The sequence below is a fragment of the Acomys minous genome (assembly GCF_964271855.1).
Source record: "Acomys minous genome assembly, chromosome: 17".
NCBI lineage: Eukaryota > Metazoa > Chordata > Mammalia > Rodentia > Muridae > Acomys > Acomys minous.
The window spans coordinates 61,626,620-61,646,051 of NC_140500.1; the positions used below are offsets into that span (position 1 = coordinate 61,626,620).

Below are 19,432 nucleotides of genomic sequence, written 5' to 3' on the forward strand. Positions count from 1 at the left end.
AGGCCAGGAAACAGAACGACTCCCAAATGACAAGGAGATATATATATTCTGATCCAGAGATGCTAACTTACTGTGATCTTTGGCTCTCGTAATTGGCCAAGAGGAGGCTAATCTAAATGGTGTATAATCAGACTAGGCACAGGGAATTAAGAAAACTGTATCCCCTTGGCAACCGGAGGTTATGACTGCACGGTTAGTTCTCAGCCCCCCATGACTGAGAACGAATTTCCAAAAATGCTATACACTCCAAGGCAGAGTTCCATCTCTTAGGCCTGATGATAAGGCAATGAGAGGAGGAGGCCCTCCCAGTAAGAAGGCTCTGGGTATTACAACTGGGCTCAGTAAGGGTCCTTTTCCATAGCAGGAGAGGGGAGTGCCCTGTCAAGCCTCTAGTGTCCTGTTTATGCCCTAGAGCAGTGGTCCTCAACCTACCTGATGCTACGACCCTTTAATACAAACTCCACATGTGGTGATTCCCCCCTCTACCCCCCACACCATAAAAGTTATTTCATTGCTACTTCCTAACTGTAATTTTGCTACTTTTATGAATCAGAATGTATGTATCCGATCTGCAACCCCAAGGGGGCCACGACCCACAGGTTGAGAACCACTGCCCCAGAGGATGCTATCTCACTCTGTCACAAACATGGCAGTCTTCCTCCCATCCTTACTTAGGGCACGCCCACTTTCCCTCCCTACCACCTTCCTCTCTCCTTGGAGGGGGCAGGGATGGTGTCACTATCTTGTTTTTTAAGATTTATTTATTTTATTTATTGCATAGGAGTGCTTTATCTGCAGAAGAGGGTATCAGATTACATTATAGATGGTTTAAGCCACCGTGTGGTTGCTGGGAATTGAACTCAGGACCTCCGGAAGAGCGGGTGGCTCTCTTAACCACTGAGCCATCTCTCCAACCCCCATGGTGTCACTATCTTATCTCTTGCCTTAGGCAAGTTTTCAGTTCCTCTCTCTGCTTAATAACAACTCAACTACAAAGCTACAATGTACACACAGAACCATTGTCACCAGGAACTCTTTTTCACTGTTAATCCTTCAGGGGTCCAGCAGATGGCAGAGGCCATGCTTGCCCATAAATATGGGTCGTCATAGAGGCGTATGTGTGACCATACAGACAGACATGGGGCAAAAGGAGATTTTCATGGAATGTTTATTTTTAGGTGCCATTCTAATTTTGGCCTTAATCCTCACCTCCAGTTTCCATTCATTTCTTGGAAATCTAAACCTTTTAAAACAAAATATTATTTAAATATCTCAAGTCTCTTAAGTCATGGGAGACTTTTTTTTTCCTCTTCAAAAGGGAAGGACATACGGTTTCTATTTTTTATGCAGCATTTTCAAACACATGTGTCAATATATATTTTATAAACTACTAAAAAATAAAACCCTTTATCCTCTGAGGTTATTGATGTATTCTAAGTCTCCAATACATCGCACAACACAGTAACTTCTATTCATTTTCATGAATGAGGTGGCAACTAGACTAAAAAACTAGGATTTTAATCCCTGAGGTGTCAGTTAAAATGCAGAGGTTGCCAAGACTTTTTGTTTGCTTTAAACATTAGCTTTAAATAATTAGCACAGATCATGCTATCTCAATCAAAACCACTTCCACTACACGGAGTCCTTTAGAAATTTTCCTTTTCGGGGTGAAGGTCATCCCTATCTCCCTAGCTCTCCACTATGAGCATTTTTTTTCCTTTTGTAACGGAAAGACATAGCTGTTAAGTCTGCGCAAACTTCTGAGAGGCTCAAAAGGAAGGTCCGTCCGTCCATCCTTTCAGCGCATCACATCGCTTTCATGTGGTTGGAGAGGAAACTTCAGCACCATTCCAAGACCTGGAAGGGCTGGGCTGGTGTGCCCACGTGGGTGTCAAGGCCTGGAAAGGCAGGTGGTCCTGCTTAGGTTGTCTGTTTTTCCAGAGGTTAAGAGTCTAAAGCAAACCGCCATGCTCTTGGAAAAGTAGGCTGGCTCTGTGCTTCTCTTGAGCCATATTAGCAGAGCCCGCGGAGCCCACTCTCTTCGTGGCGGTCTGCAGAGGTTCTGGGGTCCACACTGAGCCCTAGTAGTAGCGGTTCAGGCTCCTGGTGCCAGGCACCTCGGGCTGCCCGTTCATCCAGATCTCCCTGATGATGCGTTCCCGCTCCTCCAGCCTCTGCGCACGCTCCAGCTCCTCTGCAGAGGTGAATACGTTCTTGTTCAAAGTCCTCTCGAAGCGGCGGTGCCTACGCACCGACAGGTCCGACGCAGTATCCTCCTCGCTGCCATCCTCGCTGTCGCTGCTGTCGTCGCTACTGCTCTCATGGTCCTGCAAGCACCTCCTCCTCCGAGGACCCCTCTGGCAGTCCGTCTGGCAGGAGATCCTCATCACCAAGGCGGCCAAGGTCAGGAAGAGGCCGATGCACACGCCGGAGACAAAGTACAGAGCAGCTCGCTCAGGGTTTTCTGTAGGGAGAGGAAGGAAGAGAACTCGTTGGACAGGAGCCATGGCTCCGTGCAGGATCAGGGACACAGGAACATCCCTTCACCAGGACCCGAACTTGGATGGCAAACAGTATCCCAGCCTTCCCAGGGGCAAATTTCACAATTCCAAATGGCATTATTAGACCAGTTATGGGGCTCGTGCCTACAAATAGTCCCAGCATTTGAGATACTGAGACAGGAACACTTAGGCCAGAGAGAGAGACTGTCTCAAAAAGAGACTAAAGCGGGTGGCAGGTTGGCTCAGTGAATACAGATTCTTGCCTCCAAACCCGAGCAAACCTGAGCTCTTATCCCAGGCATCTGCATGATGGAAAGAGAGAATGGATGAACTACCATTAATTGTCCTCTGACCTCTGCACGCATGCCATGGCACAGCACACCAGAAAACACACAGGCGCACAAATAAATAAATGTGGTAAAATGAAAAAGAAGAGAAAGACTGAATAGATAGATCAGTATTGACAACTGGCCAACAACATACCTGCTAGAGGCAAGGGCATATGAGATTTCACTTTTCTTTCAACTTTAACTTTGAAATTATTTCCAAATGAAAAGGCATTATATGTGGTCTTTGGGTCTGGTTAATTTCTCTCTCTCTCCCTCTCTCTCTCTCTCTCTCTCTCTCTCTCTCTGTGTGTGTGTGTGTGTGTGTGTGTGTATGTGTATTCATACAATCTTTTTATACTAAAGTTTAGAATAATTTTAAAAATTAAGACACCCAAGAAATTTAAAAGTAAAGAAACTGAAATTGCAGCCTCTCCCACATGGAGCAGCTGTGTTCATGATGAGCCACGTCTTTCCAAAGACCTTCTTCCTGATTGTCCGAGGGTTTCCATCCATCGACTTTCACACACAAGCCTCTGGATTACTGTCAATGCTCCACCTTCTGGTATCTATGGCCTTTGTCAGCTCCTTAAAGTCTGGAGCTTGCAAGTGTGTGCGCGTGTGTGCATGTGTGCGTGTGTGTGTGTGTGTGTGTGTGTGTGTACATGCATGTGGCGTCCAGAGGCTACTCTGGGGCGTCCTTCAGGCATGGCCAGCCTTGTGTATGCCACTCTGCCTGGCCTTTCAAATGTGGGTTCTAGGGACCAAACTCAGACCCCTCATGCTTGGAAGGCAACACTTTTCTGAATGAACTGACTTTCCAAGCCCTAGTAACTTAGTTCTACACAAAATGGCAAAAGCACCAGGTGATTCTAAGATGAAGTTATATAAAGCTTCAATACCCACGCCCCCCCCCCTCCTCACTAAGATGACGTCAGCTGCTGTGGGTTAACTTGCTTCATATATAGGTCCAAGTACCACAGAGACAACTATGGCCTCCAGCCTTGAAAGGACTGAACTTGCCAACAGGGATATGGGTGACCGTGAAATTCTATCGTCATCACAGCAGAACTTGGGGTGAGGAGATTCGCTTTCCAGCAGCCTTCTGAGGGGCCTTGAACTACAGACCCCGGCCAAGCCACGTATAACTTTCTGAACCACGGAAACTAAGATATGTGTGAAATGTTAAGAATCATGCATATTTACATTTCTGTTTATGTGGGGAGTCAGGGGCACACGACAGCATGTAGCCTAGGAGGCTAAAGGCCATAGAGTCCCCTAGAGCTGCAGTTACAGGTGGTCATGAACACCTGCTGTGGGTGCTGAAACTGACCTTGGGTCCTCTACCAAAGCAGTACCTGCTACTAATTGCTGACCCATTTCTCCAGCCATCTGTGTTGGGACCCTAAATTTGGGGTGATTAGTATACAGCCATGGAGATTATGGATGCAATCAATCACACATCTAAAGGCAGGGTAGGCATTGAGGTTCACTGGGAGAAGAGGCAGCCCTGAGGTGGCTGGTAAGGCCTTCCTCTTCCTCGTGCAGCACAGAGAGGGGCGTGGTCTAAGGCCCTGAGGATATACAGGAGAGCCCAGAGAGAGCGTGGAGTGGAATGTGGTGCTGGCATGCAGCACATAGCAGTTTGAAGAGACCAGAGATGGACGGTGTGGTGGTTTGGAGCAGGCAGATGGAGAGAGACACTTTGGGGTGCGGTGGCTTGGCAGAGACTGCTGGCTGCATCTACTGTTGGCAGAAACTGGTTTAGCCCCAAAGACCCTTTGACCCTCAACAGCCGGGAGAAGAAAAGGGGCCCCAGTCCTCACTGACCTTCTCTCTCCTATGTAGGGTTGGGAGGTCGAGGCCTAAACACCCCAAATAAAGTTTTTTTGTTTGTTTGTTTTTAAACAGAGAGCTACGAGCCTAGAATCCTTAGTTCAATCCTTGGAACCTACATAAAGGTGCGAGAACAGAAAACAGGACCCTAGAACGTGGTGTTCTCTCCTTCCTGGATGCTGTAAGGTGTACAGCCAGACTCTGCCACAGCTTCCCATCATGGCTGACTGAAGCATTAGAAATAATAAGCCTAAGCAAATCGTCCAGCTTTCAAATTGTTTCTCATATTTGGTCACATCAATGAAAAAAAAATGGGTGTCACTAGGTATGAGAAAGCATCATAGAAAAAACACAATTTCTGACCTAAGACCTCCGCCATGTGGAGGTCAAGGGAAGTATCTCAGAGGGCACATGGGTGTGCAAGATGTGTGGCTTTGTGGGGAAGCGTGAGATGTCCATCGTACTGAGAGGGTGTAAGCCCCTCGTCTCTAGAGTGTGCCAATCCTGCTTCCTATTGCTGTGATAAACAAATGATGAAAAGTAACTTGGACAGGGAAAGATTTATTTGCTATTTGTTATCTGTCCCAGAAACAGTACATCACCTAAGCAAGTCGGGGCAAGAACTCAAGTAGGGCAGGACCCTAAAGGCAGGACCTTAAGCCAAGGCCATGGGGGAATGCTACTTTCTGGCTTACACACACCAACCTGACTCCAGATTGCTCAGTTTGCTTTCTTAAACAACCCAAGACCACCTGCCCCGGGGAGGGAGGGACCAGCCACAATGCGCTGGGCCTCTTGTCAACCAATCAAAAAATGCCCCCATGCACTTGCATACAGGCTAATCTGATGGCGGCAACTCCTTCACCATGTATCATCCTCCCATTGTGTAGCAGGAGGAGGACACTCCCGTCAGTTTCCGGCTTCAGTCTGGGTCCATCTCAGACTGTCCCGCTGCACACGACAAAGTACAGGTGGATGGGGCTGGAGAGGTGGCTCAACAGGTGGAATGGCAGCCGCTGCGCAGGCATTAGGATCTGAGTTTGTGTTCCCACCACCCACGTAACAGCTGAGATGTGGGCACATGACCATAACAACCTCAGCCCTGGAGAGGCAGAGACAGGCTCGTCCCCGGGACTCACTATGCAGACAGCTGAGCCAAGCCAGAGAGTTCAACAAGAGACCCTGTCTAAGCCAGGTGTGGTGGCACACACCTTTGATCCCAGCACTTGGGAGGCAGAGGCAGGTGGATCGCTGTGAGTTCGAGGCCAGCCTGGTCTACAAAGTGAGTCTAGGACAGCCAAGGCTAACACAGAGAAACCCTGTCTCAAAAAACCAGAAGAGAGAGGGGGGGAGGTCCCTGTCTCAAAAAAATAAGGGGGAGAGTCTAGTCTAATAAAGGAAGACAGCTGACTTCAGCCTCTAGCTTTCACATGTGGCCTCACAGGTGAGTGTGCAACACACACACACACACACACACCACATACACTACACACACTATATACACATTATACACATACTACACACGCTACACACATACCACACTCACATTACACACAGCATATACACCACATACTATATACACTACATATACATTACACACGACACACACACACAGAAGGGGGGGGTGGGGAGAAAAAAATAACTGGAATGCAGACACAGACCTGGCAGTGAGATATGCCGGGCTTAGGGGCTGGATCTCTGAAAGGCAAGAAAATCTCAGTCTGGGTGACCTTGTCAGATCTCATTCTAGAGAGAATTCAAAAGCGTATCACTGGGGCCCGGGAAAAAAGTGAAAATCTATTTGCTAGGAAATGAGTTCTGTTGTTTACCAGACTCGAACCTCTCCCAGGGGCCATGTCCTGGCTTGGAGGCTCTGCAGAGAGATCCAATGGTCCCTTCCTTCTCTTTAAAGCAGGCTTGACTCAGCCTCAAACACCCGCCCCCAGGTGCTACCAGCATTGATTTTTTCTGCCACCATCTGCACAGAACAGAAATAAGGTCATTGTACCTTAGGTGACCGCTTGTCGGGAAGCCCAGAGTCCTTCCTCTACCCACACAGCCACCAGGGCCCTTTAGGCCACTGACCCTGCCTGTACTGCTGTGAAGGCCCAGAGAGCTTGGGCTCTGCCTGGGAGCTTTACTCTGAGGTAAGTCATCTTCACAGTGGAAAAGCATGTGTAGGGTGGGAATGGTGGAGAATGGTTCTTTAAAAAGATTATTTATTTTGTATTCTTGAGACAGGATGGTGGCTTTGAAATCCCCATCCTATGTCCCCTGTCTCCTAAAAAACTGAGATCACAGGCATGCACCATGCCAGCCTCACGGACGGCTTCAAGAGAACCAATTTCCATGCCTTTGACAGACATATTCTTGGTTCTTTCCATGCTATACTAAACTGAGAGGCACCTGTGGGGACAGTGTGTTCACCTGCCCTACCTCCACCGTGCCGCCAAGCCTCTCACTAGAGGTGACCTGTATGTATGTATTACAGTGAGCTACCAACAAGTGCAGAAACTGCCTCCTGACGGTCAGCAGTCAAGAGTTCCTTGGGACTAACATATAAGTTGTTTCCAGTGCTTACTTTCCTGTGTGCTTGTGTGTGGTGGAGTTACACGTGCATACATGGGCAAGCGGAGGCCCATGGCTGACATCAGGAACCTTCCTCCGTCGCTGTCCAGCTTATTTTTTAAAAGATATTTATTTATTATTATGTATACAGTGCTCTGTCTGCACATACACCTGGATACCAGAAGAGGGCACCAGATCACATTACAGATGGTTATGAGCCACCATGTGGTTGCTGGAAATTGAACTCAGGACGTCTGCAAGAGCAGTCAGTGTTGTTAACCTCTGAGCCACCTCTCCAGCCCTGTCCGATTGATTGTTCAGCTTATTTTTGAGGCAGAGTTTGCCTTTCTGGCTAGTCTTGCTAGCCAGCTTGCTCCTCGCATGCCCTGTCTCCCTCCCAGGACTGGAATCAGAGGCTGCCACATCCACAAACTGCCGGAAAGAGCATGGGAGATGTGAATCCAGAGCTCAGGTTCAAAGGTCAGGGATAAACATGGAGTAGGCTACCTTTAAAGACTCCTGAGAGGTCAGGCCACTAATGCAGTCAACAGGCTCTAACTTCGCTCCTGTCTTGGAAACTTACCTCCACCCACTAAAGACCATGGTCTCAGACCACGAGTTTTTTTTGGCACAATCACATTGGCTGGACGGACAGTGTAAGAACCTGGACAAGTCCTTCCCTTTCCAATCTCATCTCAAGTACTTTGTACCCCTTGATGTAGTCTGAATGTGAGATGCTCCTGCAGGCTCATGTCTGAACACCTGGTTATGGAAACGTTAGGAGGTGGGGCCCAGTTGGAGGAAGTAGGTCACCGGATGCGTGAGCCCGCAGATGGGTATCCCTGCCCCACTTCCTGTGCACCCTGTTCCCTGGTCCATCAAGAGGTGGTGAGTCTCCGAAAGGTTCCCACTGCCATAATTCCCCTACCATAGTAAACTTTATCCCCTCAAATAAGAGCTAAAACCCTCTCTTGCATTGCTTCTTACCAGGCATTTGATCACAGCAAAAGGGAAGAAACGAAGGTAACCCTTTTATAACACTGGACCCAAAGAATGTTCACAGACATAGACAGAAATCGGTACTGTATATCCATGCAGGAGGGCGGGACAGGAAGCAAAGAGGAAGGTTGGTAAGTGATGGACAGGTGAAAGATGGAAGAGAATCCATAGACGGGAAGGAAGATGGGTAGAGAGGAGACAGAAAGAAGATAGGGAAGCCAACGGATGGATGGATGGATGGATGGATGGATGGATGGACAGACCGACAGATGGGGCTCCCACTAACTGGATCTAGGGGAAAGTCTTTATGCTGATCTTCTACCTTTAAACACTAGCACAATTTAGGACAGTGGGTAAGTACTGATGCTCTTGGTTGAAACATTAAGACCAGGTGACCCATGTCTTCACTTGCATGAGAGGGAAAGCCGTACTTGAAGGGTAGGAAAGAATCATTCCGACTTCATACTCGGCCTCCAGCAACTTGCAACACAGGCCTAACTTGTATTGTTGCTGGGTTTTTGTTTGTCTCTTTGTTTAGGATTTTGTTATGTAGCCCAGGCTGGCCTTAAACTCTTGGCATCCAGTTCCCGAGTGCTGGGCTTGTAGCCATGGGCCAGCACGCCTAGTTAACGGGCCTCATTTTGGAAACTGCTATTGTCATTTTAGCCTAACTATAGTCTTTCTCACCCATCAGAAACCAGCATCGTAGATACAGATTCCAAGAGAGGTTCAGTAAAAGACACCAGGAAGAGCAAAGGCATTTGTTGGGACTCACTGGGTAGCAAACTGATGCATCAAAGCATCAGTTTACTTTGATTCATGCTAACTCACTTTTCTGCCTTCCATCAAACTGGAGTTCTAGGCTGTTTGTTGTTATTCTTCTAATACTTCCTGCTCCAGGTCACCTCCCTTTCAACCAATGACCCACCATGGGCTTGACCACCTTCAGACATCAGCTAATTACCCAGGAAGCATGATGAAGAGGGCTTTTGTTGGCTGTTTTCCTTTAACAAATAAAAATAAATCTATTACTCTATCTTGTTTCCTGCAGGGTCATTGTTTTCATGGGCAGGAAGAGGCCCTCTGGGGAGGTCCTGAGGCTGATTTCATTTGCATGCTGGCAAGTCAGACCATACCCAGGAAGCCATAGGAAGGAATGCCACACCAGCTCAGGCTGGTCAGCTGCTCTCCAAGCCAGCGAACCATGTACTCTGCCTGCGGTTTCTTGCCTTCCACAGTGTTCAGTCTTTAAAGGGGAAGGAAATGCGCTTCTGAAATGGGCTTTAACGAGAGTAGCAGGGTCTTGTGGAGCCGGGGAGGAGTCAGTGGAAGGTCGTCACTGAGCTCTACATCACTACACAGATGGCCCTTCGTGGGATTCCGTCCCACACCCCACACGTTAGAAAAGGGAAGTCTTTCGCTAACACTCCAGGCCTCTGAAATGCTGGGGGTTTCCCTCAGTCTCTTCCATCCCTGGCTGGTCCTGCTTGGGAACAAGGAATACTGCAGACTCTGTCCCTGCCGGGCCTGTCAGACTTCTGCTCCTTTGGCCCCATTCACCTTCTCCTCATGCCTCCTAGGCAGTTAAGCACCCCACAAGGAAGCTTCCACATTCCTGTGCTCACGCAGGCCACAGCTCACTTTTCTCTCCTCTTGGTGTACTCCTTTGTTTTTTGTTTGTTTGTTTGTTTGTTTGTTTTTAAGATTTACTTATTATGTGTATAGAGTACTCTGTCTGCGTGTACACCTGCATGTCAGAAGAGGGCATCAGATCTCATTATAGATGGCTGTGAGCCACCATGTGGTTGCTGGGAATTGAACTCAGGACCTCTGGAGGAGCAGCCAATCATTAAGTTAAAATGAGTAATTTCTCCATTTATTCTTTTTAATGACCCTATTAGAAATTGTTAGTGAGGCTATTATTATTAATGCTATTATCCTGTTTATAAAGCACTATATTCTGGCTAGTGAGTTGCTTACAAATGGTTAAGATGAGACATGTTAACTCCATCAATACAAGTGCTGGGACAGAAGGAATTAAGCACAAGACAAGGAAACGTGGATGAGTTAAGAGAAATCTACAGCCCCGTTAGAGGACCAAGATTTTACATGTCCTGCAGCTTTAAGATAGCCGTAACAATGAAGGCACACTAAACATTTGGATTGTTGTGGTATGTGCGTGTGGCCGTGATGTGTGCCTGCGTGTATCAGTGCTAACATATGTATGGACACATACCCATGCAGAGGCCAGAGGTGTCTTTCCTGATGGCCCCACCTTACATATGTCTCTCCCCTGAGCTCAGGACCCACCCATTTGGCTAGTCTAGCACTCCAGCTTGCTCCAGGATCCCCTGTCTCTGCCCGCCCCCCATGTGCTGGGATGGCAGGCAGGCCACCACACACACTGCCATTTCTCCAGGATCCCCTGTCCCCGTGTCCCCCCTCCCCCATGTGCTGGGATGGCAGGCAGGCCACCACACACACTGCCATTTCTGTGAGTGGCCCTGAACTCCAGTCTTCACTCTTGCATAGCAAACTCAAAATAGCAACAAAAAAATAAAGTGAACTGCATCCCCATGCCTGCACTTTGCTACAAAAATACAGATTATCGAGGCAGGATTGGAGGCAGAAAGATGGTGGACAATACCGTTACAGCAATTTGAACAAATACAAGATAAAGTTCAAATCAAGTCAGTGATGGGACACACGGGGCCTTCACAACTGAAGGGATGAACAGACTGACTTTAACCAATGGGATGTGGTCTATATAGAAGGCATCCAGAGATAAAAATGTTTCTGAGTTAGAGACACAGACAGGTTAGTCTGGGCCATGGAGCTCAAGAAGACAGAGAAATGGGAGTTATCTAATGCAGGTATGACACAAATGCTGAAAAGCAATGTTCCAGTTGAATGCTATTCTTACAAGGTGCCTCCAAAGAGTTACAGAATACAGTTAAGCAGCCCGGAGGGCGAGGGGCTCAGTCAGTACCACCAGTTTGTCTTATAAGCCAGGGATCTGAGTCTGATCCCCAAAACCCAGGGACGGGGGTGCGTGCTTGTAATCCCAGGGCCTAGAAGGTGGAGGCAAGCTAATCCTGAGGCTTACTGGCTGGCCAGCTTGGCCAATACCAGACCAGAGAGAAACCCAGTACCCGAGAGTGACAGGTGAGGCTGGCCTCTGGCCTCCATATGCACATGTGCGCGCGCGCGCACGCGCACACACACACACACTGTGACACACACACACACACACACTGTGACACACAAACAACATACAAAAAATAACTAATCAAAATAATAAAAATGTACACTGACACTTAAGTGAGTGTTCTAGCACCCACGTAAGGATTATAGTAGGATGCAGTCACATTTAAACCGGACAGACAGCAGGAGTAGATTACTACACGTTATACACGCATGTTCTTTATCCCCTCAGTAGCACATCATTTGCATATTTCCATTTCACTTCATATCCAGCACATTTTCTCATCTTTCCCATCAAAATGATTCTGAGAGTTCTTTGTCCTCGTGGTAATGTGTCTGCCTACATCTCTAATTATTCTCTTAGAAGAAATTCCTAGCAGTGGGATTCCTGAAGATGTAATCTATGCGTGCTTAAGGCTCTTGGCAGATAACTATTCCCTAGAGAGCTTGCATGCATCATCTGTGCCTCCATCGGCTTTGCGTGCAAGCGCTTGCCTCCCTGCACCCGCATCCCGTCCTCACTGCTCATGTATCTGCTAGAATTTGAAACTGTTTGGGTTTTTTTTTCCAGCCATTTGCATTTTTCCTTATGCAAACTATTAATTCTTTCCTTTGTGGCCTTTTCTCTTGGGACTCTTTCCTTGAGACTCTTTGATTAAATTTCTGAAATGTTTTTATGTCATAAACTTCAAAATTCTATCATTAGTAACATTTTTTTTTCTTAAAGGAAGAGTCAGTCTAGAATGGCGATTACAACTGCAATCCCAGCTCCTATGAGGCTGAGGCAGGAGCATTGCCATGAGTTAGCGGCCACCTTGGGCTACACAGTTCATCATTTCTTTCCAGGGAGTGCTTTTGTTGAACTGGTACTGTTAATTATTGGAATGGTTAACATTAGGGTGCCTGTTGTGAAGAATCGTAACAGTCTAATGTAGTCACAGTATAAAATTCATGTCACAGCCATGGGACGAGATGTATCCAGAAGCAAATAGGAAGACCACAGCACCATGTGACAGGCTCAGCTGGGATCAGCAGCCATGCAGGACTGCTGGCTTCCACTTGCACACAAATCAACCCTATCTAGGGAATCAGAAAGTAAAGCCAGCCATTCACACCTCCCCCAAAAAAATTTAATCAGAACTCCAGTTCTGGGGTTTTGTCTTTTAAGAGGAAGGGTCCTCTTTAAAAAAAATAATAAATCTAGAAATGCCAGCTAACACAAACACACACATGCATGCTCCAGCTACCAAAAGATGAAAGGAGCTGGGCGTGGTGGCACATGCCTTTAATCCCAGCACTCAGAGGCACAGGCAGGCAGATCGCTGTGAGTTTGAGGCCAGCCTGGTCTACAAAGCGAGTCCAGGACAGCCAAGGCTACACAGAGAAACCCTGTCTCAAAAAACAAAAAGAAAGAAAGGTTTCCATGTGTAACCAAAGAGCCGCTTCTGTATAACCCTGTCTGGTCTACAGAAATACCCTCAAGAAGTCAGTCATCTTTCAGAAAAGCACAGCTTTGGGCTAAGGAAGAAACAAACATAGGGGCCTCCCAGATTTACACAACCCCCCCCCTCTCTCTCCTGGAAGGTTCAAACACCTCATATGCTCATATGACCACTAAAACTCTCTGTCTCCCTGTCCCTGTCTCTATCTGTGTGTGTGTGTGTGTGTTTGTGTCTGTCTGTCTGTCTCTCTCTCTCTCTCTCTCTCTCACACACACACACACACACACACACTTGTCAAAGGACTAAGACAGTTTTGTGCATTAGCATAAGTAACCAGTGTGTGGCTAAAGAAATGGCCCTCATGGGATGGACAAGAAGCAACGTGTATTACTCAGGATTCTTTGGCGTAAGGCGAGGCAGAACTTAGACTTGTGATCAGAGGCAATAGTGTCCCGCAGGCTGCAGGCTCAAGAGCTGAGGAAGCCAACTGCTGCTCAACTGTTGGGAGTAGCTGGACGCGTACAGAATAAAAGGGACCAGTGATGCAGGATGAAGGGCTGGAAGCCTCCTGGAAGAATGCTGGTGGGATCTGATGTCCAATAATCAATGCCAGCAGCAAGAAACATGCCACTCAGGAAGTGCAACACTTCCCTGGGGCAGTTAGTTGTTAATTGCCTTACGGGGAGTGAATCTCAATGGTAGCTGTCTAGATGAAGTTGGCCTGTTTCCCTGTTTGTGGCAGATTGTGTTAATGGAGTTAACTGAGGTGGGAGGATCTGGCCCACTGTGGGAGGCACCATCCCTTACGCAGGGGATTCTATTCTGCTTAAGAGTGAGGAAAGTGAGCTGCATCCAAGCATGCACACATTCACTCTCTCTCCACTCTTGACTGTGGATGTGACTAGCTGCCTTTAAGTTCAAGCCACTCATTACTTCCCTGTAGTTTGACAGCAGAAGACAGCACAAACAATAACTGGTTTATAGGAAAGATTAAGCTTTGTCTCAGGTGGAAGCAGTCTTGGCGGGCTTTACCCTTGAGGCACACCATGAATACCTTGTGAGAGACTGTTTGGAGCCTTCCTGGGCTTGGAATTCAGGAAGCCTACCTAGGAACCCCACCGTGGCTATTGTTTTCCTAATTGACCCTCGAAGGGAGAAGGGACCGCCCTTTGCATATGACTGGGAAGAGGTAGAAGGAGAGAGAAAGAAGGCGCGGAGAGAGAGGAAAGGACCGGACCAGCTCGTGGGACTGAGACACCTAAGGACCTGTCCTGCCGAACGGATTCCAGGAGGTTTTAATCTTCTGTCCCTTTAACCTTTTTTTTTCCTTCTTGTATATGCTAGTTGGGTTGTATAATAAAGTTTAATTGTTAATAAACTGAGCCAACATCTGGCGCCCGATGTGGGGCCCGATGGGTTCCACAATCCCTAATGATATGAGGGAAGATTCAGTATTCCACGGGATAGAAGTGTTGTTTCAGGGTATTGGCAAAATTGCAACTGCTGTTGCAAAACTCTTTCCTGCATTATACTTAGAGGGAATTCTTTGTTTTCTCATTGTCCTTTTATTACAATATTTCATGCTTAGAAGGATTAGAAGACAGGCTAATGGCATAGAAAAGCCGGAAGGGTCAGTAAGTTCTATCCTTTTGGAAAAGATTGCAGATTTGACTGGACAGATAGAAAGGCTGAGGTATGAAAATGAAGGGATGGGAAAACGGATAGAATTTTTGGCATTTGGTAGTGATGAAGGACAGAAAATAGAGAGACCGGAAAGCCAGAAAAATCAGGAAGAGTCAATAAGCTCTATCCTTTTGGAAAGAATTACTGACTTGACTGAACAAATAGGCAAAATACAGAGAAAAGTGGAAGGGCTGGAAAAGCAGAAGGCACCTTTGGTTAAAAAGGGTGGAGAAGGTCAGAAACCAGAGGCAAAGGAAGCCAGACCGACCAAAAGGTCTTTGGAAGTAAATGTACCAGTGGAGGATACTTCCACAGTCACCCAGGCACCTTCAGCTTTTCCAGTCACTGTAAGACATGTAATCGAGCCAAATGGTGCTGAGGGTCATGACGAAATAGCCTGGTGTCCTGTAGACATGATGGATTTAAAACATTTTAAGGAATCCATCATCAGATATGGTATGCATTCTAACTTCGTTAAACAAACGCTAAACAGCTGGGCCTATCAGAATAGACTTGTTCCCCAAGATTGGAAAAATTTAGTTTCAGCGGTATTGGAAGCAGCACAACAGTTACAGTGGTTATCATGGTGGCGAACAGAGGCTATAAAAATAGAACAAGAAAATATCGCACAGGGAATAAATATTAATAGAGATCAGTTACTTGGTGATGGACCATATACTAACATGAGAGAGCAAATTCAAGCTGACGATAGAGTGATTGAACAATGTCGTAAGGCAGCCTTGAGAGCTTGGGAGCTGGTAGAGGAACCTGGGAAAACAACTATTTCTTTTACTAAGGTGTTCCAAGGACCTCTGGAGCCTTTACAGAATTTTTGCAGAGATTAGGATCTGCTATGGATAAGGCGATGCCAGATTCTGATAACAAAAAGGCATTAAAACTTATCATGGCTTATGAAAATGCAAATGCTGAATGTAAGAAGGTGCTTAGACCGTTAAAGGAAAGAGGCGCTCCATTAGATGACTGGGTAAAGGAGACAGTTAATATCAACTCTCAGGAATATCAGAATAATATTGTGGGACAAGCTTTAGTCAGAGAGCCCAGATATCATAATACTCGGTGCTTTAATTGCGGTCAAATCGGTCATGTGCAAAGAAACTGTAGAAATAGAAGGCGCACTAACCCAGGAGAAAACGTAACTTATAGAAGAGAACAGGGGGGTTCTGGTTATGATGGTAATGAGGTACCAAGACTCCCAGGGTACTGTAGTCGCTGTGGAAAAGGGAAACACTGGGCTCGGGATTGTCAATCTAAGCGAGATGTGCAAGGCAATATCTTGCCGACGGGAAACGGCAGGAGGGGGCCATCGGCTCGGGCCCCCGTAAACAATGCCAGCCGAATTCCTTTGGCCAGTCAGGAAGTGACAAACCCGCAGGAAAACGGGAACTGAGTGTTAGCGATCTAATGCATGCTACTGAAGGCAGTGCAGCCTTGGATCTGGCTTCAAATATGTCTCTTACCCTAACTCCTCAGGTTGAATGTTACAAATTAAATACTGGTGTTTTTGGACCTTTGCCTTCAGGCACAGTAGGATTGGTTCTGGGAAGAAGCGGGCTGACTTCTCAAGGTTTTATTGTGCATCCTGGTATTATAGATGGAGATTCTAAAGGGGAAATAAAAATCTTGGTATGTGTGAAAAAGGAGATGAAAATTGATGCCGGGGATAGGATTGCTCAACTCCTACTGTTTCCTTACATTAAGGGCAAAGCCGCTCCAGTGGAAAGGACTGGTGCGTTCGGGAGCACAGGGACCCGTGTGTTCTGGCAAACAGTAATTAATGATCAGAGACCTAAGTTAATTATACAATTGAATGGTATTAAAATAGAAGGCTTGGTAGACAGTGGAGCTGAAGTCTCCATCATTTGCCAGAAGTCTTGGAACCAAACTTGGCCACTTAAGAAGGTTTATACAGAAATTGTAGGAATTGGCAAGTTATCTCAAATAAAACAAAGTGTACAGTGGCTTGAGTGTGTGGGACCAGATGGGCAAATAGGGAGGCTGAAACCCTATGTGGCTGACATCCCTATAAATCTCTGGGGAAGAGACCTTTTACAGCAATGGGGTACTCAGATTACTATTCCTGCAAATACTGAGATAAAGAAGGTTGAAACAATGGGTGAATTGGTATGCGCTTCTAGGGAAGAGATTAATGTAAGTGATCAGAGGCGACCACCAGCTATGCCCATTGTCCAACCTCAGAATTCTTCAGATTTAGAGTGTCAAAATTTATAAGAGGGGCCACTGCTGAGATACCAACCGCCTTGCCCCTAAAATGGATTTCAAACAGACCTGTATGGCAGGAGCAGTGGCCCTTAACAAAAGAAAAGTTACAGGCGCTTCACGGTTTAGTGCAAGAGCAGCTGGAGGCTCAACACATCGAAGAATCTTCCAGCCCCTGGAATTCCCCTGTGTTTGTGGTAAGAAAGAAATCAGGTGGTTGGAGAATGATAACAGATTTGAGGGCCATAAACAAGGTGATTCAACCCATGGGTTCGCTTCAACCTGGAATTCCTTTGCCTTCCTTATTACCTCGGTCTTGGCATATAATTACAATTGATTTAAAAGATTGTTTTTTTACCATACCTCTACACGAGAAGGACAGGGAAAGGTTTGCTTTCTCAGTACCTACCCTGAACAGTAATTCTCCAATGAAAAGATATCAATGGAAGGTACTTCCACAGGGAATGTTAAATAGCCCAACTTTATGCCAGTATTTTGTACAACAACCTTTAGAAATACTTCGTAAGCTGTTTCCTCAATCTATCATATACCATTACATGGATGATATTCTGCTAGCTGATTCTGATCCTAGTATTGTAGAAAAAATGTTTCAGGAAGCACAAAGAATTCTGCCATGCTGGGGATTACAGATTGCGGTGGAAAAAATACAAAGAGGAGATTCAATTACCTATTTAGGCTATAAAATAACTGAACAAAAAATTCGACCACAAAAGGTACAGATCCGTAGAGATCAATTACAAACTCTTAATGACTTTCAGAGATTATTGGGCGATATTACCTGGTTAAGGCCTACAATCGGGTTAGCTACCTATGAGTTAAGTAACTTGTTTCAGATTTTACAAGGGGATTCGGATTTAAACAGTCCTAGGTGTTTAACTGCTGAAGCAGAAAAGGAGTTAATTCTGGTGGAACAAAAACTTCAAAAGGCATATGTGGATAGAATTGATCCTGAACTTGGTTGCATTTTGGTTATTTTGCCTTCAAAACATTCTCCTACTGGGCTTCTCATGCAAAGGGAAGACCGGATTATAGAATGGATATTCCTGCCAAATAAACAAAGCAAAAAATTGAAAACATATATAGAGAAAATTTCTGAATTGATTACAAAGGGAAGAATAAGGTTGCGTCAACTGTCAGGGATGGACCCGGCGGAAATTGTAGTGCCTCTTACTGATTCTGAGATTATGTCACTATGGGTAATTAATGAAGATTGGCAAAAAGCTTGTAGTAATTATTTGGGAGACATTAACAATAGATACCCAAAAAGCAAACGTATACAGTTTATAAAAAGAACTAATTGGATCCTTCCAAGTATTGTAAAGAGGTCACCAATCTCAGGGGCACCCACCTTTTTCACTGATGCAAATAAATCAGGTATGGCTGGTTATAAGTCTGAGAAAATGACCAAGGTGATTAAAAGCCCCTTTACATCAGTTCAAAAATCAGAATTATATGCTATCCTTATGGTTTTGTTAGATTTTCCTGAACCTCTTAATATAATTACTGACTCTCAATATGCTGAAAAGGTTGTTTTGCATATAGAAACTGCTGAATTTACTCCTGATAACACAGAATTGACTACTTTATTTATAGAACTGCAACAGGTCATCAGAAGCAGAAATTATCCCTTGTATATTACTCATATTCGATCCCATACAGGTTTACCAGGTCCATTGGCACAAGGAAATGAAGAGATCGACAAATTATTGATAGGTAATGTATTCGAAGCCTCAAAATTTCACGAAAAACATCATGTCAATGGTAAGGGGTTGAAGAAAAGATTTTCTATCACTTGGCAACAAGCTAGAGAAATAATTAATAAATGTCCTACATGTTCCTTATATAGTCAACTACCATTACCTGCTGGAATTAACCCTAGAGGTAACAAAAGGAATGAAATTTGGCAGATGGATGTGTTTCATTTTGCAGAATTTGGAAAAATGAAATATGTGCATCATACCATTGATACCTATTCAGGTTTTCAATGGGCAACTGCCTTAAGTTCTGAAAGGGCTGACTGTGTGATTACTCATTTACTAGAAATAATGGCATTTATGGGAATACCTGCACAAATTAAGACTGACAATGCTCCTGCATATGTGTCCCTTAAGATGAAAAACTTCTTTATGTATTATAATATAAAACATGTTACTGGTATACCTCACAATCCCACAGGACAAGCAGTTGTGGAAAGAGCTAATCGTACCTTAAAAGAAATGCTTATTAAACAAAAGGGAAGGGTAAAGACACCCAGGGATCGATTAAATAATGCTTTGTTGACTCTAAATTTTCTTAATGTGAATGATGAAGGGACGTCAGCTGCGGAGAGACATTGGATAATAGAAAAAACTGAAGAATTGGGGCAACCAATATTCTTCAAGGACTTGGAAAGTATGAAATGGAAACCTGCAGTAGTTTTGAGATGGGGTCGTGGGTATGCATATGTTTCCACAGGGAGTGAAAATATATGGCTACCAACTAAACTTATAAAGATTAGATCTGACCATATAACAAGTGAATCTTAAGAGCTACCTGGTTCTTAACAGCTTGACATTGTTCCTTACAGCTTGGAGAACTAATGCCCTCTTCCGTCCTATTGGTGTATATGCAGGTA

The 19,432-nt window shown here is 45.5% G+C and overlaps 1 protein-coding gene across 2 annotated transcripts in view; it reads right to left on the reverse strand.

Annotated features, from left to right (window-relative positions):
- Positions 1–1,150: 1,150 nt before the first annotated feature.
- EVA1A (eva-1 homolog A, regulator of programmed cell death) overlaps positions 1,151–19,432 on the reverse strand; it is a 55,376-nt gene continuing 37,094 nt past the window's right edge. For both annotated transcript variants that reach the window (XM_084765379.1, XM_084765380.1), the window contains exon 3: positions 1,151–2,464. In XM_084765379.1, coding sequence (XP_084621505.1) covers positions 2,082–2,464 — 383 coding nt within the window. In that variant the 3' untranslated portion in view covers positions 1,151–2,081. The remainder of the gene's footprint in view (positions 2,465–19,432) is intronic.